At 46.6% G+C, this 24,947-nt stretch overlaps 2 protein-coding genes across 5 annotated transcripts in view; one reads left to right on the top strand and one right to left on the bottom strand.

Annotated features, from left to right (window-relative positions):
• txnl1 (thioredoxin like 1) overlaps positions 1 to 3,021 on the bottom strand; it is a 47,723-nt gene extending 44,702 nt beyond the window's left edge. The window contains exon 1 of the mRNA XM_033033145.1: positions 2,731 to 3,021. Coding sequence (XP_032889036.1) covers positions 2,731 to 2,825 — 95 coding nt within the window. The 5' untranslated portion in view covers positions 2,826 to 3,021. The remainder of the gene's footprint in view (positions 1 to 2,730) is intronic.
• A 4,028-nt stretch (positions 3,022 to 7,049) lies between these two features.
• The window catches only part of wdr7 (WD repeat domain 7), a 561,078-nt gene continuing 543,180 nt past the window's right edge, over positions 7,050 to 24,947 (top strand). For 3 of the 4 annotated variants that reach the window (XM_033033128.1, XM_033033119.1, XM_033033110.1), the window contains exon 1: positions 7,050 to 7,125. The gene's annotated coding sequence lies outside the window, so the exon portion shown is untranslated. Of the gene's footprint in view, positions 7,126 to 12,250; positions 12,387 to 24,947 lie in introns of all 4 variants that reach the window. The other variant, XM_033033103.1, reaches the window with a different exon arrangement.

Genomic DNA, 24,947 nt, shown 5'->3' with positions numbered 1-24,947 from the left:
CACTGGATGGATTTAAGAGAGAGTTAGATAGAGTTCTAGGGGCTAGTGGAATCAAGGGATATGGGGAGAAGGCAGGCACGGGTTATTGATTGGGGACGATCAGGCATGATCGCAATGAATGGTGGTGCCGGCTCGAAGGGCCGAATGGCCTCCTCCTGCACCTATTTTCTATGTTTCCTGCCATCTCCCCATAACCTCTGATACCCATACTAATCAAGAATCTATCTATCTCTGCTTAGATTTATCCACTGACAGCCTTCTGTGGCAGAGAATTCCATGGATTCACCACCCTCTGACTAAAGAAATCCCTTCATCTCCTTCCTAAAATAATATCCTTTAATTCTGAGGCTGTGATCTTTAATCCTAGACTCTCCCACTAGTGAACATCCTCTGCACATCCACTCTATCCAAGCCTTTCACTATTCTGAATGTTTCAATGAAGCCCCCCACCCCCACCTCACCTCATTCTTCTAAACTGCAGCAAGCATAGGCCCAGTGCCTTCAAACACTCATCATAGGTTAACCTATGATGGTGGGCGGCGCGACTTTCGTCAGCAGCGGCCTCTGCAGTCCGTCTGCGTTTTTATTATTTTATGTCTATGTTTTAATGTAGTTTTTGTTATTTTTTGTTGGGGTATGTGTGTGGGTGGGTGTGGTTGTGGTGGGGGGGTTGGGGTAACTTTTAAATCTCTCCCTGCACGGGAGACCCGACCTTTTCTTTGTCGGGTCTCCGTTGTCGTTGGGGCTGCAACGAGGAGCGGCCTCCAACAGGAAGACCGGGGACTGTGGTGCCGACTACTCACCTCACCGTCGCGGAGCTGGAGCTGGCCGAGTCCAGAGCGGGTGGAGCTGTGGTGGACGCTGCTGCGGCCCGACCTCCGGAGCTGCGGAGGCTGCAACTGCGGGTCTGGCGGACCGCGGCACCGGGAGCCCGCGGGTCCCTGGGGGGAGACCGCTTTTCGGGGCTCCCGCAACGGCGACTTCTCCCGCCCAAGTTGCGGGGTTGAAGAGCTCCTGGAGCGGGGCCTACATCATCGCCCCGCGCGGCTTGGAATGGCTGCGGGACTCTGCGAACGCACGCCGGGGGCTCTAACATCAAGAACCCGGTGTGCGACCTTGCATCACCCGGCGTGGCTTTAATGGCCGCGGGACAATCGCCATCGCCAGCCGGGGGCTTTGACTTTGACTCTGACATCGGGGGGGGAAGAGTGCAGTGGAGAGATAAGTTTTTTTGGCCTTCCATCACAGCAATGTGATGGATGTTTATGTAAATTATGTTGTGTCTTGGGTCTATTTGTTTGTAATGTATGGCTGCAGAAACGACATTTCGTTTGGACCTCAAGGGGTCCAAATGACAATAAATTGAATTGTATTGTATTGTATTGTATTGTACCTACTCATTCCTGGGATCAATTTTGTAAACCTCCTCTGGACCCTCTCCTGAGCCAGCACATCCTTCCTCTCAAAATAAATGCTAGCATTGAGTTTGCTTTCTTTACTAGCGATTCGACTTGCAGATTAACTTTTTGGGAATCCTGCACCACCACTCCCAAGTCCCTCTGCATCTCTGATTTCTGGATTCTCTCCCCATTTAGAAAATAATCTACACTTCTATTCCTACTACCAAAATGCATGATGCCACACTTTGCTACACTATATTCCATCTGCTACTTCTCTGCCCAAACTGCCAACCTATCCAATTCCTTCTGCAGAGTCCCTGCTTTCTCTTCACTACCTGCCCCTCCACCTTTTTCATATCATCCACAAACTTGGCCACATCCAAATAATTAATATATAACATGAAGAGCAGCAGCCCCAGCACCGAGCCCTGTGGAACTCCACTAGTCACTGGCAACCAACCAGAAAAGCCCCCTTTATTGCTACTCTTGCCTTCTGCCATCCAGCCAACCTGATATCCATGGTATTATCTGCCCTTTGATACCATGGGCTCTCATTTTCCTTCGCAGCCTCCTGGGTGGCACCTTATCAAATGATCCCAGGAATTAGTGGGTTAACACAAGCGTTTGACGGCACTCTACTCGCTGGAGTTTAGAAGGATGAGAGAGGACTACATTGAAACTTACCAGATAGTTAAAGACTTGGATAAAGTGAATGTGGAGAGAATGTTTGCACTAGTGGGAGAGAGTGGGATCAGAGGTCGTACCCTCAGAATAAGATGCCGTTCGTTTCGGAAGGAGATGAAGAGGAATTTTAGTCAGAGAGTGGTAAATCTGTGGAATTCAATGTCGGGGGTTATGGGGAGAAGGCAGGGGAATTGGATTGAGAGAGATAGATCAGCCATGATCGAAAGGCGAAGTAGATTTGATGGGCCAAATGGCCTAATTCTGTTCATATCACTTATAACTTATGATTTGTGCTGATTAAGTTACAAAACCCGCCAGATGTACACTCTTATGACACCACTGCAAACATCCCAAGTAAGCAGTAAGCTCCCCGGGACAACACAAACTACACAGGCTCACGCAGACAGGCACGAATGAAAGGAGATCGAAGATAGGCAGGAAAAGCTGGAGTAACTCAGTGGAACAGGCAGCATCTGTGGAGAGAGGAGATGGGTGACGTTACGGGCCGAAACTGAGAAAGAAAATCCCTTCATGTGGAGGGAGACACAACGGCCCGAGCTGGGAGTTATAGGCCGCAAAGCCTGGGCCTCCAGCAGGAAATGCGCCCCGCCCCATGCCGGGCCGGCCGGGCCGGGCCACAACTCACCCTTTCATGGTGAACTTCACCACCGTCAACCTGCAGCCGGCGTTGCTCAGCTCGGGCTGGAAGTCGGCGTCCGCCGCCATCACTTTCACCCTCATCGTCGCACGATTGTGTGCCGATGATGACAACAATAATACACCTAGAACAAGCGGCCTGCTCCCTCTCCAAGGCCTCACCAAAAAATCATCTGATTTTTTTTTTTTTAATTGACAAAACAAAAAACGCGCTTCGGCCGCAAACCCACAAAACAATCTCCAGCCGCAAGTGGGCCAACTGGAGCCTATGTCCCGCCCCCTCCCGACGCCCATTGGCCCAGCGCCGACAATGACGTCCCATTTCCACCAGCGCTACCGCTGAATCCGTGCCCTGAGTGGTGGATGGAGCTGTCACTCACAGTAAGTTCAGGCCTCCTTGTGTCCGCACAGGTGGCCCTGAGTTCTTTGCTAAGTCATGGCCCAGCACCAGAGGCCAGGAGCTTCAGCAAATGTTTAGGTTGTTCTTTTATGTGTGGTGTGGGGGGGGTTTGTTCCAATTCTCTGGGGTCACAGTTTAAGGATAAGAGGGAAATCTTTTAGGACTGAGATGAGAAAATCATTTTTCACGCAGAGAGTGGTGAATCTGTGGAATTCTCTGCCACAGAAGGTAGTTGAGGCCAGTTCATTGGCTATATTTAAGAGGGAGTTAGATGTGGCCCTTGTGGCTAAAGGGATCAGGGGGTATGGAGAGAAGGCAGGTACAGGATACTGAGTTGGATGATCAGCCATGATCATATCGAATGGCGGTGCAGGCTCGAAGGGCTGAATGGCCTACTCCTGCACCTATTTTCTATGTTCCTAGTCTCTGGGTTCAATTTGTTCTATGGCATTGAAGTTATTCAGGCCAAGAGCCCAGGAAACATTAGTTAGGGGGGGTTGCTCCAATTCTCTGGGTTCAATTTGTTCTCTGGCATTGAAGTTATTCAGGCCAAGAGCTCAGGAAACATTAGTTAGGGGGCTGCTCCTATTCTCTTGAGCTTCTTCCCACATTCCCACCAATTCTATAACACATCTATAAGATTGTGTAAATTATGCCTTGAGTAGAAGTGTATAAAATCATGAGAGGAATAGATTAGGTAGATGCACAGAGTCTCTTGCCCGGAGTAGGTGAATTGAGGACCACAGGATATAGGTTTTAGGTGAATGGGAAAAGATTAATAGAAATCTGATGGGTAACTTTTTCACTCAAAGGGTGGTGGGTGTATGAAACAAGCTGCCAGGGGTAGTTGAGGCTGGGACTGTCCTAACGTTTAAGAACGTTTGAAAGGGATAGGACAGGTTAGGAGGAATATGTTGGCCAAAGGGCCTGGTTCCACGCTGTATAACTGACTCAATTACTTTGGAATCAATTTATCTTCTCTGGTTTTGAAGTTATTCTCCAACTTATTAACACAAATGTTGGAAATATGAGTCACGTGTGTTTTATTGTCATATCCAGATAGAAGAATGAGATTCTTACTTGCACAACAGAATATATAAACACATGATTACAAATGAGTAATCAATGCCATTTCTTGTTTGAACAGTTGATTAAGCTGTTCCCACTTCTATTCCTTATATAAAAAAAAAAGAGAAGAACGTGGTTAGAAAAAAAGTTGGAAAAATGCAGCTGGTCAAATAGCAGCATGTCTGGGAAAGATGTCTTTGAGTTTAAGGATCAAAAAATCTGATAGATGAACATTTCAAAACAAGAACATGGGAGTAGGAGAAGGAAATGCCATGTGCACCTGTAAGATATATATCTTGTGATAAACCAATGTTTAAATGTTAGGAGATTAAAGGAGGTAGAAACAAAATTGTTGATTACAAAACAGATAGCTCAATGGGATGAATGATATTCTCTACTTCCGTACCACATAGAAGGAGGTTATTCACCCAGCAAGACCCACAGAGCAACTCTCATTCTCCCAATAATTTTCCCACATTACCATCAATTCTATAACACATCCACCCAAGGCACATTTTATATTGGCTAACTAACTTACTAACCCACATGTCTTTGGCATTTCTAGGCCATTGGTACACCCAGGGAAACCGAGAATGGTTTAAAGTCAAGTTTATTGTCATGCACAAGTACAGTGAGGTGCACGTACAATAAAAATCTTGCAGCAGCATCACAGGCACATTGACTCAGACGCATTCAAAAACATAAATTGCATATAATTCTACAAGACAGAGAAAAGGAAAAAAAACTGCAAAGTAGAATTAAAAAATAATCCATGGTAGAGCAAGAGGTGATCAATAGTCTTCCATTGCTGAGGTAGGATTAGGATTGTACAGGTCAGTTCAAGATGGTTGTCGGAAATTAGCTGCTCTTGAACCTGGTGTTGGAAAACTCTAGACATCTGTACCTTCTTCCCAAAGGTAGCAGTAAGATGAGAGCATGGCCTGGATGGTGTGGATCTTTGAAAATAGATTTTGTCTTCTTGAGGCACCACCTCATGCAGATGTGTTCAGTGGAGGAGAGGATTGTGCCCATGCTGGACTGGGATGAGTCCACTACTCTTTGCAGTTTCTTTCATTCTTGTGCGTTAAAATTGCTTTACCAGGCCATGCTGCAGCTAGTCAGTACACTCACCACGTAACAATACCATCATGGCTGAGGCGGAGACAGGCTCATTTAATAATTACTTTAATTCTGTATTCATGTTTACTTGTGTGAACTTTTCAATTGTTACTTATTCAACCATTAGAAGCACTCACATTACTTGGATTTCAAAGCAGATGGTTCCATTTCACAAGGAATGATGCCAGAGATTGAAAATCCTCTCGAATTAGATGATTTTTCTTTTAAAACCTACAGAATGATCCTGAAAATGAATTGCTGTCTGTACAGAATTTGTACATTCTCCCTGTGACCTGCGTGGGTTTTCTCCGAGATCTTCGGTTTCCTCCCACACTCCAAAGACGTACAGGTTTGTAGGTTAATTGGCTTGGTAAATGTAAAAAATGCCCCTCGTGGGCGTGGGACAGTGTTAATGTGCGGGGGTCGCTGGTCGGCACGGCCCCGGTGGGCCGAAGGGCCTGTTTCTGCACTGTATCTCTATACTAAACCTGAGTCTCCTGCATCCAGTGCTCTCATATATTTCATAATATCACATAAAATGAATCAAATTGACTGGAGATGAGCCTCTGTGATGGTTTAGGTTTAAGTTAATTATTGTCACATGGACTGAGGAACAGTCACAATAGATAGAGCAAAGGGGAAGATACAGAGTGCAGAATATAGCTCTTAGCATTGTACCGCATCAGTTCCATGGACAAAATCCAATGTCTTCAACGGGGTATCGGTGAATCAAACAGTACCCTAACTTATGAAAGGATTGTTTAGATGCCTGATAATAGAGGGGATGAAGCTGTTCCTGAGTCTGGTGGTGCACGCTGTCAGGCTTCTGTACCTGCTGGTTGGGAGCAGGGAGAAGAAGGAAGGACCAGGATGGAACAAGTCTTTGATTATGTTACCTGCTTTCCTGAAGTCCAGAAGGTGTCCATGGTGGGAAGTCTAGTCCGTGTGATGAACAAGACCATATCTACAAATGGGAGGTTGCTGAAGGTTGAGATTGCTGTAGGTTGTGGTGGCTGTAGGTTATGGTTGCTGCAAGGGAACTGGCTGTAATGAGGGGGGAAGGTTGCTGTTGGCTGAGGTTGGTGCAAGGGAACTGGCTGTAGCGGGAGCAGGCTGGATGATTTGGGCTGCTGTAGGTTGAGGTTGCTGTGGGGAAACTGCCTGTGTTGAGGGGGTAGCTGGCTGTAGTGAGGGGGACTGACTGGGGGGGAAGCTGGCTGTAGGTTGAGATTACTGCAGGGAGCTGGCTGGAGTGAGCAAAGTGTTCAAGAAGGAACTGCAGATGCTGGAAAATCGAAGGTACACAAAAATGCTGGAGAAACTCAGCGGGTGCAGCAGCATCTATGGAGCGAAGGAAATAGGTAACGTTTCGAGCCGAAACGTTACCTATTTCCTTCGCTCCATAGATGCTGCTGCACCCGCTGAGTTTCTCCAGCATTTTTGTGTACCTTTGGCTAGAGTGAAAGATGGCTGTATGTAGTGAGGGGGGAGTTGGCTGCAGTGAGAGCTAGGTGTTGTGTGGGGGCAGCTGGTTGTAATGAGCAAAGATCCTATAGCTCCTCTATAATCTTTGGTAATGAGGGGGGAGGGGGGGGGAGCTGGCTGTCGTGAGGAGGAGCTGGCTGTATGTAGTGAGGAGGAGCTGGCTGTAGGGGGAGCAGCGGCGGGAGTTGGCCGCCAGTGGTGTTGACGGGGAGCGCTGCGCTGCTGCTGCTGTTGGCTGCTGGCTGCCGGCGAGAGCCAGTGGGAGCTGGGAGATGGAGTGAGATGGAGGTTGATCAGCAAGCAGCTGCCGAGGTGAGTGAAAGAGACAGTCGGCCACTCATGTCAAAGTGGAGCGAAGGATCCCCGAGTGACCCCGACCGACCCACGGTGTTTATAAACGGTGACATGTGTTATCATGTGGATGGCGAGGGTGGAGACAGGTTTCATTCCGGCCTTTACCTCCAGCCTGGGCTGCAATGGAAAGAATTACAATGTTTTGAAATGTGGTTACCTCAACCAATGAACATTGTTCATTTTTTTGTGGTTGAATTAAGGAAGTATGTTTATTATTTAGTCCTACCCCGTGTCCTTTATGACTGTGTTAGTATGCTAGCCATGCCAGTAACTGGGATTGACTCAAAATTGTTTATTTTTTTAAAGTTCTGTCAGCACATTTAAAATCAAATCAAAGTTTAGATGGTGCACCAAAAGCATCAATTTAAAACAATCATTCAAAACTGATCTGTTTGCATTTTGTTTTGAAAGTTGGCCTGTGTTCTGACCTCTCCTTTGGTTTAAAGGGCTTTTTCTAGCATCAAAAACCAATTTATAGTGCCTTTTAAACACAGCAACATATTACTGAAGAAGGGTCTCGACCCGAAACATCACCCATTCCTTCTCTCCAGAAATGCTGCCTGACCCGCTGAGTTACTCCAGCATTTTGTGTCAACCTTCAACACATTACATGGGATTGTTATCAGGCAAAATTTAACTCGGAGCCACAAGCTGAGGTCAGAGGTAGATTTTAAAGGAAGAAAGACATGATTGAACAGAAGGTTTGGAGAGAGAAATTGCAATGAAACATACCTCAAATTTATACATTCAAATTTATACATTCAAGGGGTCAAATTTAGTGGTTGAAATCTGAAATAAAAACAGTGCTGGAAACGCTCAACAAATCAGGCAACAACCGTGGATATTGAATATTAAGAAAATATTAAAATCAACAGACGTGGAATTCATGCAGAAATACTGTGATGATGAGGCAACATATAATCAACAGATAATTATTAAGAACTTAATTTAACACTGAATTTGTATTTTTGTTTTAAATGTTACCTTCCCTTTAACTTTTCACCTGCTCAATTGTATAAATAAGTTGCAATTCAAAGGATAACAGTTCGTTACTCGTCCACTATAGTCAATCTAAAATTGTGTAATGAAGTAAACTGTCTGGATTTCACCCAACAAAAATCCAAGATTACAAAGTCACTTGAGCAGGCCAACAGTTTTATCCAGGTTGCATCTCAAAGCTAAACAAAACTAAAACTAATGTCGATTAAGGTAAATAATTATCATACAATACCCTCCATAATGTTTGGGACAAAGACCCATCATTTATTTATTTGCCTCTGTACTCCACAATTTGGGATTTTTAATAGAAAAAAATCTGATGTGGTTAAAGACCACTTTGTCAGATTTTAATAAAGGCCATTTTTATACATTTTGGTTTCACCATGTAGAAATTACAGCAGTGTTTATACATAGTCCCCCTATTTCAAGGCACCATAATGTTTGGGACACAGCAATGTCATGTAAATGTAAGTAGTCATGTTTAGTATTTTGTTGCATATCCTTTGCATGTAATGACTGCTTGAAGTCTGCGATTCATGGACATCACCAGTTGCTGGGTGTCTTCTCTGGTGATGCTCTGCCAGGCCTGTATTGCAGCCATCTTTAGCTTATGTTTGTTTTGGGGGCTAGTCCCCTTCAGTTTTCTCTTCAGCATATAAAAGGTATGCTCAATTGGGTGATTGACTTGGCCACTCAAGAATTGACAATTTTTTAGCTTTACAAAACTCCTTTGGTACTTTAGCAGTATGTTTGGGATCATTGTCTTGCTGTAGAATGAACTGCAGGCCAATGAGTTTTGAGGCATTTGTTTTAACTTGAGCGGAAAGGATGTGTCTATACACTTCAGAATTCATTATGCTACCACCAACAGCAGTTGGATCATCAATGAAGATAAGTGAGCCAGTACCTTCAGCAGCTATACGTGCCCAGGCCATAACACCCCTACCACCGTGTTTCACAGATGAGGTGGTATGCTTTGGATCTTAGGTAGTCCCTTCTCTCCCCCATACTTTGCTCTTGCCATCGTTCTGATACAAGTTAATCTTTGTCGGACAGGTGTTTGGGGATTTTACTTTATTATAGAGATAATTCTTCTGTCATCAGCTGTGGAGGTCTTCCTTGACCTGCCAATACCTTTGCGATTAGAAAGTTCACCAGTGTTTTTCTTCTTAATGATGTTCCAAACAATTGATTTTGGTAAGCCTAAGGTTTGGCTGATGTCTCTAGCAATTTTATTCGTGTTTCTGTCACATAATGGCTTCTTTGACTTTCATTGGCACAACTTCAGTCCTCATGTTAATAAACAGCAATAAAAGTTTCCAAAGGTGATGGAAAGACTGGAGGAAAGACTAGGTGCTGAGAGCTCTCTTATACCTGCATTAAGGAAGCAATTAAACACACCTGAGCAATTACAAACGCCTGTGAAGCCATGTGTCTCAAACATTATGGTGACCTGAAATGGGGGGACTATGTATAAACACTGCTGTAATTCCTACATGGTGAAACCAACATGTATAAAAATGGCCTTTATTAAAATCTGACAATGTGCACTTTAACCACATGTGAGTTTTCATTTACAAATCTCAAATTGTGGAGTACAGAGGCAAATAAATAAATGATGGTTCCTTGTCCCAAACATTATGGAGGGCACTGTGATTAGTATTATTGACAGTGGGATACTACTGAAACTAGCTATTAATTTTTGACTTTTATATATTGCAAATTTCTTTTGGCATATTCTGTTGACATTGTAATCATGGATATTTTAGAACATGCATGGATCAGCACAGGAACAGGCCCTTCGGACTGCAATATTTGTGCCAAAAATGTTTGTGCCCATTTAAACTGATCTCATCTGCCTGCCATATCCCTCTATTTCCTGTACTTCCATGTAGTTATCACATCGCTGGCTCATAGGGCCGAATGGCCTACTCCTGCACCTATTGTCTATTGCAGAGGGGTGAGTGTGACCTGGCTTCATATTTAATCGAAGAGAACCAGACATATTGCCCTCTCATGTTGGTCATTTTCATCCTGGAAAAAAGGTTCTGACTGTCTATCCCATCAACTCTTGTAACTTTTCATATTCCATCAAGTCTCCCCTCAACCTCCAATGTTCCAGAGAAAACAATTCAAGCCTATCGAACCTTTCCCTGTAGTTGAATAACCTCTAATCCAGACGACATTCTCCTCAACCTACACCGCTCCCTCTCCAAAGTTTCCACATCTTTCTTGTTATGGGGTGATTAAAACTGCATTCTTTACTCCAAATGTGTCCTAACTAAAGACCTGTGGAGCTGCATTATGACTTCCTTACTCTTATATTCAATGCCCCTGGCAGTAAAGCCAAGCATTCCATATGTGTAGGAAAGAACTGCTGATGCTGGTTTAAATCGAAGGTAGACACAAAATGCTGGATTAACTAGGCGGGTCAGGCAGCATCTCAGGAGAGAAGGAATGGGTGACGTTACGGGTCGAGACCCTTCTTCAGACATTCCATATGCCTTCTTTACCACCCTCTTTACTTGTGCTGCCACCTTTAGTGAGCTATGAACTTGGACTCCATGATCCCTCCGTACTTCAAGCTGTCACGGATCTTGCTATTAACTGTACACTCTCTCCTTGCATTCAACCTTCCTAAGCGCAACACCTCACAATTGCTTGGTTTAAACTCCAACTGGCGGGGAGCGTCCTGCAGCCAGGGGAGGGGGGTGTGTGTGTGGGTGGTGGTGTGGCGGAAGGGGGTTGTGGGGGAGGGGGGATTGTGGGGGTGGGGGGAGGGGGTGTGGGGGAGGAGTGGGGTGGGAGTGGGGGAAGGGGGGGTGGGAGAAGGGTGTGGGGGGGTGTGGGGAAGGGGGCGGGTGCAGGGGATGGGGGTGTAGGGGAATGTGTGTGGGAGGGGTGTGTGTGGGACGGGTGTGGGGGGAGCTGTGCAGGGTGAGGGGTGTGTGCGGGGGAGGTGTGCGTGTGCAGGGTGTGTGCGGGGGAGGGGTGCGTGTGTGGGGGAGGGGTGCGTGTGTTGTGGGTGTGGGGATTGGCGGGGGGGTGCGGTGGTCACCGCAGAAGCAGACCGCACTCGCTCTCTCCACACTATGCTCTCTCCGCACTTCTGCACTCCGCTCCCCGACTGGCCTCAGTTTGCTCACGTCGCACTGGCTCTCTGCGCTCAGCTCATTCCGCCCCTTCAGCTTTATTCTCCTCGCCACCAGTGATTGTCAGCGGGTGCCGGAAGGGGAGGTTTTTACGATTTTTAAACTTTCATAACTTTAGTAATATTCCACCGATCGGAACAAAACTTTGTGGACGCATCACAGGAGAATGGCGAGTAAGGTGGCGAAAAATCGTAGCGCTATCGGGTACCGTTTTTGCGGAAATTTAAAAACAACACAAACCGGAAGAGGACAAGATGAGAGTTTTAATTAAGTATAGATAGATAGATAGAAGATGTTGCTACGATCACTATGAACTTGACTAAGATTAAGCTATGTGAATGTGCTCTGCTATTCTGCAAGATCATAGAAACATAGAGAATAGGTGCAGGAGTAGGCCATTCGGCCCTTCGAGCCTGCACCGCCATTCAATAGGATCATGGCTGATCATCCAACTCAGTATCCTGTACCTGCCTTCTCTCCATACCCCCTGATCCCTTTAGCCACAAGGGCCACATCTAACTCCCTCTTAAATATAGCCAATGAACTGGCCTCAACTACCTTCTGTGGCAGAAAATTCCAGAGATTCACCACTCTCTGTGTGAAAAATGTTTTTCTCATCTCGGTCCTCAAAGATTTCCCCCTTATCCTTAAACTGTGACCCCTTGTTCTGGACTTTCCCAACATCGGGAACAATCTTCCTGCATCTAGCCTGTCCAACCCCTTAAGAATTTTGTAAGTTTCTATAAGATACCCCCTCAATCTTCTAAATTCTAGCGAATACAAGCCGAGTCTTTCTTCATATGAAAGTCCTGACATCCCAGGAATCAGTCTGGTGAACCTTCTCTGTACTCCCACAATGGCAATGATCATCTGATCATTGGCAGAAAAGTGGAGTTGAAGCCAAACACCCTAACTCTTGATTTTTCCCGTAGTTTAATAGAACATCTTTCCCAGCACTGAGTATACTGAGGATCCACTGTTCTCCACAGTAGAAGTTATAAAAGCTTGCGAAAGGTGGCACTGTGACACAGCTACCAGGACTGCTACCACACAGCTCCAGCAACCTAGGTACAATCCTGATTTCTGGTACTTTATGTGGAGTTTGCACGTTCTCTTTGTGACTGATTTTTTTTTTCCCAAGCTGCTTCACTCTTTTCTCACCTTTGTATTAATTTAACATTGTAAATTGCTCTCAGTATAAAGATAAATGATAGAATATAGTGTGAAATTGGGAATGTTGTAGAATAATATGGGATATGAATGTTGTAGAATAATATGGGTGGAAATAGTATTTAAAAAATAGTACTTGATGATCAGCAAGGACTTGGTGGGCTGAAGAGCTTATTTCTGTGCTCGACCTCTCTGTGAATCTCTAACTCCAGAACTTTGTGGGAGATGTTTTTTTCTGCTCTCAGTCTTAACTGGTCTACCTATTAACATTCAGATTGTGCATTCCACATACTTGCTGAATGATGCAATTATTGGGATATTGCTTTTGATTCCATGAATTCAGATAGTTGCAGAATAATACAACTATTCATATTCTAGATTTATAATCCAAAGTTCTGTGTTAGCATGTATATATTGCTCCTGGTTTCGAACAATTTTAACTCCCCTTCTCATTTATAACCAGATCTTTCTGTCCTGTGCCTCCTCTGTTGCCAGAGACCACACACAAACTGGAGGAACAGCACCATATATTCTGATTGGGCAGCTTACAGCCCAATGGGATAAACATTTTATTATCCAATTTTAGGTAAACAATCACATCCTCTTTCCCACCCACCATTTTCCCCTCTCTCTTCCAGGTGTGCCCCACTTGGATGCACATCCCATTTCTCAATTTCCTCTCCTACCCCGCGCCATCCCATTCCACCTCCCAATCCCCTTCCACCAATATTCCTTCCTCTGGGTTCATATTTTATGCTGCTTTTATACTTATCTCAGACATTTTGTCTTTTCATCCCAGGCCTTTGTCCATCTGTCAATCAAGCACCCCCCTTACCTGAATCCACCTATCACTTGTGTAGGAAGGAACTGCAGATGCTAGTTTAAACCGAAGATAGACACAATATGTTGGAGTAACTCAGCGAGATAGGAAACATCTCTGGAGAGAAGGAATGGGTGACGTTTCGGGTCAAGACTCTTCTTCAGACTGAGGGTCACGGAAAGGGAAATTAGAGATATAAACGACGATGCAGAGAGTTATCAAATAAATGAATAATAGATATGCAAAATAGTAATGATGATAAAGGAAACAGGCCATTGTCAGCTGTTTGCTAGGTGAGAACGAGAAGCTGGTACGACCTGGGTGGGAGAGGGATGGATGGAGAGAGAATGTAGGGGTTACTTGAAGTTAGAGAAATCAATATTAATACCACTGGGTTGTAAGCTGCCCAACCGAAATATGAGATGCTGTTCCTCCAATTGGCGTTTAGCCTCACTCTGACAATGGAGAAGGCCAAGGACAGAAAGGTCAGCGTGGGAATGGGAAGGGGAATTAAAGTGTTGGCAACCGGGAGCGTTTCGCTTGGGCAGCTTCCCACCCAGTAATATGAATATTGATTTCTCTAACTTCAAATTACCCCTGAATTCCCTCTCTCTCCATCCCTCCCCCACCTGAAATGTTGCCTTTTCATGTCCTCCAGAAATACTGCCCTTCTCATTGAATTGCTCCAGCACTTTGTATCATTATGACTGTTGCATTGTCTTATTCCACCACAAGTACTTTTCTGGATGAAATTGCATTGAGCAATTTTCTTCCTCATTGACCATGCTAACCAAATTACTACAGGTATCAGGTTATGGGGAGAAGGCAGGAAAATGGAATTAGGAGGCAGAGATCAGCCATGATTGAATGGCGGAGTAGACTCGATGGGCTGAATCCTAAAACTTGTGAAAATATATCTCTAGTCTAAAGCTTTCCCCCTATTTTTTAATCCTCAAAGTTCAAATTTGCTCGTCACATGCACCAACTAAGGTATAGATAATTTTTTTTGCCATGCAGCGATGCAATTGAAAAAAGAATACACAATACACAATAGAATTTAACATAAATCCATATTTAAATCTAAATCATTTATAAACATTTTCAGAGATGACTGTCTATTGAGCCCTGTGAACCACAACTATAAACATAGTTAACACAACTATTAACATCCGTGCAATTACAAAATTATCTGTCAACAATTACTTTTTGCTTTCTTCTACTATGCTAGTTTTCGATTCTGACACTTGTTATTGTATGTATCCCATGAACGTTTATTTATATCAAACACACAATATTCATTGTCCTTGTTATCTTTTCAATAAACTATTAAGGAGGTCAGATATGATCTGTCTTTAACAAATCCACATTGACCATTCATAATTAATTTGGGCCCATTTAGACAATAAACAATAGGTGCAGGAGTAGGCCATTCGGCCCTGCGAGCCAGCACTGCCATTCAATATGATCATGGCTGATCATCCCCAATCAGTACCCCGTTCCTGCCTTCTCCCCATATCCCCTGACTCTGCTATCTTTAAGAGCCCTATCTAGCTTTCTCTTGAAAGTATAGATACATAGAAAATAGGTGCATGAGTAGGCCATTCGGCCCTTCGAGCCTGCACTGCCATTCAATATGATCATGGCTGATCATCCAACTCAGTATCCCGTACCTGCCTTCTCTCCATACCCCCTGATCCCTTTAGCCACAAGGGCCACATCTAACTCCCTCTTAAATATAGCCAATGAACTGGCCTCAACTACCCTCTGTGGCAGAGAGTTCCAGAGATTCACCACTCTCTGTGTGAAAAAGTTTCTTCTCATCTCGGTCCTAAAGGATTTCCCCCTTATCCTTAAGCTGTGACCCCTTGTCCTGGACTTCCCCAACATCGGGAACAATCTTCCTGCATCTAGCCTGTCCAACCCCATAAGAATTTTGTACGTTTCTATAAGATCCCCTCTCAAATCTCCTAAATTCTAGCGAGTATAAGCCAAGTCTATCCAGTCTTTCTTCATATGAAAGTCCTGACATCCCAGGAATCAGTCTGGTGAACCTTCTCTGCACTCCCTCTATGGCTATAATGTCCTTCCTCAGATTTGGAGATCAAAACTGTACGCAATACTCCAGGTGTGGTCTCACCAAGACCCTGTACAACTGCAGTAGAACCTCCCTGCTCCTATACTCAAATCCTTTTGCTATGAAAGCTAACATACCATTCGCTTTCTTCACTGCCTGCTGCACCTGCATGCCTACTTTCAATGACTGGTGTACCATGACACCCAGGTCTCGCTGCATCTCCCCTTTTCCTAATCGGCCACCATTTAGATAATAGTCTGCTTTCCTGTTTTTGCCACCAAAGTGGATAACCTCACATTTATCCACATTATACTGCATCTGCCAAACATTTGTCCACTCACCCAGCCTATCCAAGTCAACTTGCAGTCTCCTAGCATCCTCCTCACAGCTAACACTGCCCCCCAGCTTAGTGTCATCCGCAAACTTGGAGATGTTGCCTTCAATTCCCTCGAGCTAAACCATTTCTATGCTCGCTTTGACCGAGATAACAAAACCCCAGCCATCAAAGTTGCTCCACCCCCAAATGAACAACCCCTCAGTCTCTCCACCTCTGCTGTACAAGATGCACTGAGCAAGGTGAATGAGCGCAAAGCTGCCGGCCCCGATGGCATCCCTGGCCGGGTGCTTAGGGCATGTGCTGGACAACTATCCCAAGTCTTTACCGACATTTTCAATCACTCACTGGCCCAGGGTGTTGTCCCCACTTGCCTCAAGACATCAACCATCGTGCCAGTGCCCAAACAGTCAGCCACAGGGAGCCTCAACGATTTCCGCCCAGTGGCACTCACCCCTGTCATTGCTAAGTGCTTTGAGCGGCTGATCTTGGCTCACCTCAAAGCCAGCCTCCCCCCCACACTGGACCCCCATCAGTTTGCCTACCGGGCCAACAGGTCTACAGAGGACGCCATATCGGCGGCCCTACACTCTGCCCTGACCCACCTGGACAACAACAACTCCTACATCAGGTTGCTGTTCATTGATTTCAGCTCCGCTTTCAACACTGTCATCCCCGCCAGCTTGATCACCAAACTCAGCGGGCTTGGCATCTCCACCTCCCTCTGCAACTGGACACTGGATTTCCTCACCAACAGACCACAGTCTGTTAGGGTCAACAACCTCAACTCCACCACTATAACACTGAACACCGGCGTGCCACAGGGCTGTGTGCTCAGCCCTCTCCTCTACTCCCTCTTCACCCACGACTGCATCCCTAAGTACGGATCCAACGCCATCATTAAGTTTGCTGACGACACCACGGTGGTAGGACTGATCAGTAACAACGATGAGTCAGCCTACCGAGAGGAGGTCCAGCACCTGACAACCTGGTGTGCCAATAATAACCTCGTCCTCAACTCCAAGAAGACGAAGGAACTTATTGTCGACTTCAGGAAGGTCAGAGGGGGCAGACATACCCCCATCCACATAAACGGGACTGAGGTGGAGCGCGTCTCCAGCTACAAATTCCTCGGGGTACACATCTCGGAGGATTTGTCCTGGTCCCTCAACACCTCCAAGCTGATCAAAAAGGCACAGCAGCGCCTTTACTTCCTGAGGAGGCTCAAGAAAGCCCACCTGTCCCCCCAGATCCTGACCAACTTCTACAGGTGTACCATCGAGAGCATCCTGACCGCCTGCTTTACGGTATGGTACAGCAGCTGCACTGTTGCGGACAGGAAGGCACTACAACGGGTGGTGAAAACCGCGCAGCATATCATCGGCGCCCCGCTCCCTGCCATGGATGCCCTCCACCGAAAACGGTGTCTGAAACGAGCTGGGAAGATCATTAAAGACCCCTCCCACCCCAATCATGGACTGTTTGCCCTCCTCCCATCAGGGAGGCGGTACAGGAGCCTCAGGTCTCGTACCAGTAGGATGAGGAACAGCTTCTACAATCATACCGTCGCATTGCTGAACTCGGAGTCCCGCCGATAGATTCCTCCGCTCCCTCCGTCCCCATTGTTTAATTATTCTGCATTTTTAATTGTTCTGTATCCTCTTTTTTTTAAATTTCTATATTGCACTACTACGGACTGACGCAAAACTGCATTTCGTTGTACCGATACTCAGTATTTGTGCAATGACATTAAAGTTGAATTGAATTGAATTGAATAATATAAATTGTAAATAGCTGGGGTCCCAGCACTGAGCCTTGCGGTACCCCACTAGTCACTGCCTGCCATTGTGAAAAGGACCCGTTTACTCCTAATCTTTGCTTCCTGTTTGCCAGCCAGCTCTATCCACATCAATACTGAACCCCCAATACCGTGTGCTTTAAGTTTGTATACTAATCTCTTATGTCGGACCTTGTCGAAAGCCTTCTGAAAGTCCAGATACAACACATCCACTGGTTCTCCCCTATCCACTCTACTAGTTACATCCTCGAAAAATTCTATAAGATTCGTCAGACATGATTTACCTTTCGTAAATCCATGCTGACTTTGTCCAATGATTTCACCACTTTCCAAATGTGCTGCTATCCCATCTTTAATAACTGACTCTAGCAGTTTCCCCACTACCGATGTTAGACTAACTGGTCTGTAATTCCCCGTTTTCTCTCTCCCTCCCTTCTTAAAAAGTGGGGTTACGTTTGCTACCCTCCAATCCTCAGGAACTACTCCAGAATCTAAAGAGTTTTGAAAAATTATCACTAATGCATCCACTATTTCTGGAGCTACTTCCTTAAGTACTCTGGGATGCAGCCTATCTGGCCCTGGTGATTTATCGGCCTTTAATCCATTCAATTTACCCAACACCACTTCCCGACTAACCTGGATTTCACTCAGTTCCTCTATCTCCTTTGACCCGCGGTCCCCTGCTATTTCCGGCAGATTATTTATGTCTTCCTTAGTGAAGACGGAACCAAAGTAGTTATTCAATTGGTCCGCCATATCCTTGTTCCCCATGATCAACTCACCTGTTTCTGACTGCAAGGGACCTACATTTGTTTTAACTAATCTCTTTCTCTTCACATATCTAAAAAAACATTTGCAGTCAGTTTTTATGTTCCCTGCCAGTTTTCTTTCATAATCTATTTTCCCTTTCCTAATTAAGCCCTTTGTCCTCCTCTGCTGGTCTCTGAATTTCTCCCAGTCCTGCTTTTTCTGGCTAATTTGTACGCATCATCTTTTGCTTTGATACCATCCCTGATTTCCCTTGTTATCCACGGATGCACTACCTTCCCTGATTTATTCTTTTGCCAAACTGGGATGAACAATTTTTGTAGTTCATCCATGCAGTCTTTAAATACCTTCCATTGCATATCCACCGTCAACCCTTTTAAAACTAATTGCCAGTCAATCTTGGCCAATTCACGTCTCATACCCTCAAAGTTACCTTTCTTTAAGTTCAGAACCGTTGTTTCTGAATTAACAATGTCACTCTCCATCCTAATGAAGAACTCAACCATATTATGGTCACTCTTGCCCAAGGGGGCACGCACAACAAGACTGCTAACTAACCCTTCCTCATTACTCAATACCCAGTCTAGAATAGCCTGCTCTCTCGTTGGTTCCTCTACATGTTGGTTTAGATAACTATCCCGCATACATTCCAAGAAATCCTCTTCCTCAGCACCCCTGCCAATTTGATTCACCCAATCTATATGTAGATTGAAGTCACCCATTATAACTGTTTTGCCTTTGTTGCACGCATTTCTAATTTCCTTTTTGATGCCATCCCCAACTTCACTACTACTGCTAGGTGGCCTGTACACAACACCCACCAGCGTTTTCTGCCCCTTAGTGTTTCGCAGTTCTACCCATACCGATTCCACATCCTCCAAGCTAATGTCCTTCCTTTCCACTGCGTTAATCTCCTCTCTAACCAGCAACGCTACTCCACCACCTTTTCCTTTCTCTCTATCCCTCCTGAATATTAAATATCCCTGGATGTTCAGCTCCCAGCCTTGGTCACCCTGGAGCCATGTCTCCGTGATCCCGACTATATCATAATCATTAATAGCTATCTGCATGTTCAACTCATCCACCTTATTACGAATGCTCCTTGCATTGAGACACAAAGCCTTCAGGCTTGTTTTTACAACGCTCTTACCCCTTATACAATTATGTTGAAAAGTGGCCCTTTTTGATTTTTGCCCTGGATTTATCTGCCTGCCACTTTTACTTTTCACCTTGCTACCTATTGCTTCCGCCCGCATTTTACACCCCTCTGTTTCTCTGCTCACCCATTTAAGAACCCCACCACCTCTTATTCTCTGTTTATTATTGTTTTCTTCTTTCCCCCCTACATGTTGGGCCTGAATGCTTTCCTTCTCTGCCTCCTGCCTCACACACTGTCTAATAGCTTTCTCTATTTGAGTCCCTCCCCCCAACCATTCTAGTTTAAAGTCTCCCCAGTAGCCTTTGCAGATCTCCCCGCCAGGATATCGGTCCCCCTCAGGTTCAAGTGCAACCCATCCTTTTTGTACAGGTCGCACCTTCCACAAAAGAGGTCCCAATGATCCAGAAATTTGAATCCCTGCCCTCTGCACCAGTCCTTCAGCCACGCATTTATCCTCCACCTTGCTCCATTCCTACTCTCACTGTCGCGTGGCACAGGCAGTAATCCCGAGATTGTTACCTTTGCTGTCCTACTCTTTAACTCCCCTCCTAACTCCCTAAATTCTCCTTTCAGGACCTCTTCTCTTTTTTTACCTATGTCATTGGTACCTATATGTACCACGACCTCGGGCTCCTCTCCCTCCCCTTTCAGGATATCTTGGACACGTTGAGACACATCACAGACCCTGGCACCAGGGAGGCAAACTACCATCCGGGTCTCCCGACTGCGTCCACAGAATCGCCTGTCTGACCCCCTAACTTACTATAGAGTCCCCTATTAGTATTGCTCTCCTCTTCTTTTCCTTACCCTTCTGAGCAACAGGACCGGTCTCTGTACCGGAGGCCCGGCCGCTGTCGCTACCCCCAGGTAGGCTGTCCCCCCCAACAGTGCTCAAACAGGAGTACTTATTGTCAAGGTGTACAGCCACCGGGGTACTCTCTAGTCTCTGCCTGTGCCCCTTGCCTCTCCCAACCGTGATCCACTTGCCTGCCTCCTGTGGTCTTGGAGTGACCACCTCCCTGTTACTCCTATCAATGACTTCCTCGCTCTCCCTGACCAGACGGAGGTCATCGAGCTGCTGCTCCAGGTTCTAATACGGTCCCTTAGGAGCCCCATCTCGATACACCTGGCACAGATGTGGACGTCTGGAGGGCTATCAGACTCCATGACTTCCCACATCTGACATCCAGAACAGTAAACTGCCCTGGCCCTCATACTCCCCTTACCTAGGATACAATACAAAACAAACTGCTACAATACAGTACAATCAGCAGGGATCTGACTCCCAATCAGCTGCTCCCTCTTGTCTGCTTCCACCAATCAGCGGCTTCCTCAAACCCACTTGTTTTTGAAGTGGAACTTGGAACGTTGCAGATTTCAGCTCCTCCTCCCTCTGCGACCTCTCCAACGGCTCTCGGGCCTCTGTAGAAGCAAGCCCCGCGCTCCTCTTTAAATCCTACCGCTCGGGTGTAGCTCCTCCCTCTGCGACCTCTCCAACGGCTCTCGGGCCTCTGTAGAAGCAAGCCCCGCGCTCCTCTTTAAATCCTACCGCTCGGGTGTAGCTCCTCCCTCTGCGACCTCTCCAACGGCTCTCGGGCCTCTGTAGAAGCAAGCCCCGCGCTCCTCTTTAAATCCTACCGCTCGGGTGTAGCTCCTCCCTCTGCGACCTCTCCAACGGCTCTCGGGCCTCTGTAGAAGCAAGCCCCGCGCTCCTCTTTAAATCCTACCGCTCGGGTGTAGCTCCTCCCTCTGCGACCTCTCCAACGGCTCTCGGGCCTCTGTAGAAGCAAGCCCCGCGCTCCTCTTTAAATCCTACCGCTCGGGTGTAGCTCCTCCCTCTGCGACCTCTCCAACGGCTCTCGGGCCTCTGTAGAAGCAAGCCCCGCGCTCCTCTTTAAATCCTACCGCTCGGGTGTAGCTCCTCCCTCTGCGACCTCTCCAACGGCTCTCGGGCCTCTGTAGAAGCAAGCCCCGCGCTCCTTTTTAAATCCTACCGCTCGGGTGTAGCTCCTCCCTCTGCGACCTCTCCAACGGCTCTCGGGCCTCTGTAGAAGCAAGCCCCGCGCTCCTCTTTAAATCCTACCGCTCGGGTGTAGCTCCTCCCTCTGCGACCTCTCCAACGGCTCTCGGGCCTCTGTAGAAGCAAGCCCCGCGCTCCTCTTTAAATCCTACCGCTCGGGTGTAGCTCCTCCCGCTGCGACCTCTCCAACGGCTCTCGGGCCTCTGTAGAAGCAAGCCCCGTGCTCCTCTTTAAATCTTACCGCTCGGGTGTAGCTCCTCCCTCTGCGACCTCTCCAACGGCTCTCGGGCCTCTGTAGAAGCAAGCCCCGCGCTCCTCTTTAAATCCTACCGCTCGGGTGTAGCTCCTCCCTCTGCGACCTCTCCAACGGCTCTCGGGCCTCTGTAGAAGCAAGCCCCGCGCTCCTCTTTAAATCCTACCGCTCGGGTGTAGCTCCTCCCTCTGCTACCTCTCCAACGGCTCTCGGGCCTCTGTAGAAGCAAGCCCCGCGCTCCTCTTTAAATCCTACCGCTCGGGTGTAGCTCCTCCCTCTGCGACCTCTCCAACGGCTCTCGGGCCTCTGTAGAAGCAAGCCCCGCGCTCCTCTTTAAATCCTACCGCTCGGGTGTAGCTCCTCCCTCTGCGACCTCTCCAACGGCTCTCGGGCCTCTGTAGAAGCAAGCCCCGCGCTCCTCTTTAAATCCTACCGCTCGGGTGTAGCTCCTCCCTCTGCGACCTCTCCAACGGCTCTCGGGCCTCTGTAGAAGCAAGCCCCGCGCTCCTCTTTAAATCCTACCGCTCGGGTGTAGCTCCTCCCTCTGCGACCTCTCCAACGGCTCTCGGGCCTCTGTAGAAGCAAGCCCCGCGCTCCTCTTTAAATCCTACCGCTCGGGTGTAGCTCCTCCCTCTGCGACCTCTCCAATGGCTCTCGGGCCTCTCCAGAGAATCCAGAGAACCGCCCTCTACCGCCCTCTGTGTGAAAAAGTGTTTCCTCATCTCCGTTCTAAATGGTTTACCCCTTATTCTTAAACAGTGGCCCCTGGTTCTGGACTCCCCCAACATCAGGAACATGTTTCCTGCCTCTAGCATGTCCAAACCCTTAATAATCTTATATGTTTCAATAAGATCCCCTCTTATCCTTCTAAACTCCAGAGTATACAAGCCCAGCCGCTCCATTCTCTCAGCATATGACAGTCCCGCCATGCTGGGAATTAATCTTGTGAACCTATGCTGCACTCCCTCAATAGCAAGAATGTCCTTCCTCAAATTTGGAGACCAAAACTGCACACAATACTCCAGGTATGGTCTCACTAGGGCTCTGTACAACTGCAGAAGGGCCTCGTTGCTCATATATTCAACTCCTCTTGTTATGAAGGTTAACATGCGATTCGTTTTCTTCACTGCCTGCTGTACCTGCATGGTTCAGCAATAGAATTTGCATTATTGCTTAGAATTTATTTTAACACATTGAATTTTGTTTATTTGTGAAGGATTTGGAGTAAATGCTTGTAGCACTGTCTTAGACAATGTTTGCTGATCTACCTTCTACATCTCTTGCCAAATGTTTTATTAATGCATTTTTATTTCAAAATTAGTGGTTTTGAACCATTGTATCTCGCAGTGATTACTGAATTGATCAGTCCATTATTATTTTCTTTTTTACCACAAACTACCAAAGTCTTGCTTTACATTTAGTTTTGTACTGCGAGCTGTGATTACATTTTTGGCACCATCTTCTCTTAATGAAAATATTTGAGGTTGAAGCTTGATTGTAGACTATCATGTGATATGTTAAATCAAGTTTCTAATCACAAAAGACTGTGTCATCACAAAAAGATTCTGTGGTATGATTCTGAACAAGAGCAGGGGACTTCCTTGTTGTGCCTTTGCCAATATTTCTCAATCAACATTACAAAAGCAGATTATTTGAGTGGAGCAAACAACTCTGTTTACGGGACTATACTTTAGATTAGATTAGATTATTGTCATTCAGACCTTTTGGTCTGAACGAAATTTTGTTTCCCTGCAGTCATACATATAATTAAAAAATGACAAAAACACATAATCAACACAAATTTAACATCCACCACAGTGAGTTCACCAAACACCTCCTCACTGTGGTGGAAGGCAAAATCTTAAAGTCTCTGTCTCTTCCCTCTTTGTTCTCCCTCTGCGCCGAGGCGATCCAGGCTCCAGATGTTGTCACCCCACCGGGTGATGATAAATCCCGCGGCTCAACCGTGCTCTGCGAACGGGCCGGTTCAAACTCTGCTGCCGCCGCCACAGCTCCGAGGCCGAGTCGGGTCTCCGCTGCCGCTGTCTCCGCCACAGCTTCGGGGCCGAGTCGGGTCTCTGCTGCTGCTGCCGCTGCTACAGCTCCAGGGCCGAGTCGGGTCTCCGCTGCCGCTGCTACAGCTCCGGGGCCGAGTCGGGTCTCCGCTGCCGCTGCTGCCGCTGCTACAGCTCCGAGGCCGAGTCGGGTCTCCGCTGCCGCTGCTGCCGCTGCTACAGCTCCGAGGCCGAGTCGGGTCTCCGCTGCCGCTGCTACAGCTCCGGGGCCGAGTCGGGTCTCCGCTGCCGCTGCTACAGCTCCGGGACCGAGTCGGGTCTCCGCTGCCGCTGCCGCCGCCACAGCTCCGAGGCCGCCAGCTCCGCCATTAGGCCTCGGCGGAGACGGGGACGGAGAATACGACAGAAAAAAAGTCGCATTCCCGAAGGAAGAGACCAAAACATGTTTCTCCCACCCCACCCACACACATACACAACTTAATAAAACAATATTAACTAAAACATGACAAAGGAACAAAAAGAAAGAAAAAAAACAGACGGACTGCAGGTGGGCCGCAGCTGTTAAGCCAGCGCCGCCATCTTTGGATGCTCTGTGCAAACTCTCCTTTTTTCTCCATGCAAAAATAACTGCACTTCAATAACTCCAAAGTGCGTTTCTGCTGGTTGCAGTTCCCCAGATATATGATGCCACATTCTAAGGACTTTATTTTTCTTCATGTTCTTTCCTATTTTCTATGTGACCTTCCTGACAATTACATCAGCCTACTGCTCCTTCAATTTCACTTCCACTAAATGCTAACCACCCAACTTATTTTCCGGGAGCATGATAGTTGATATTGTTACTCGTGATCACTTCTTGGATACCGTTATTTCCCTCTTTGAATAGTCTTTGTGCTGAAAGGCTGTTGGCCTGGAAAATTAATGCCCTTGCTTTTCTCTCCACTTGTGTTGTCTGACCTTCTGAGTATTTGACAATTTGTTGTTTGTATTTTGATCTGTGGCTCTGAATTTGTAATATTGTGACTGGTAAATTCTTACATTTTTGGCTTTGTATTTCATCAGCTAGGGTTCTTTATTGTATTAGGTGAGATTCGGGGTTGGGGCATCAGTGACTGGAAATCTATGTCACTTAAACTGTGAAAAAAAGATTGCACTTGTGTGGAATATTTTCTTTAGATTGTTAAGGCATATATAAGGATTGACTTTGAACTTTTGAAT

The sequence above is a fragment of the Amblyraja radiata genome, chromosome 1, assembly GCF_010909765.2.
Source record: "Amblyraja radiata isolate CabotCenter1 chromosome 1, sAmbRad1.1.pri, whole genome shotgun sequence".
NCBI classification, from domain to species: Eukaryota; Metazoa; Chordata; class Chondrichthyes; order Rajiformes; family Rajidae; genus Amblyraja; species Amblyraja radiata.
Note: the sequence above shows the minus strand (reverse complement) of the source record. Positions and strands in the feature narration are given on the sequence as shown.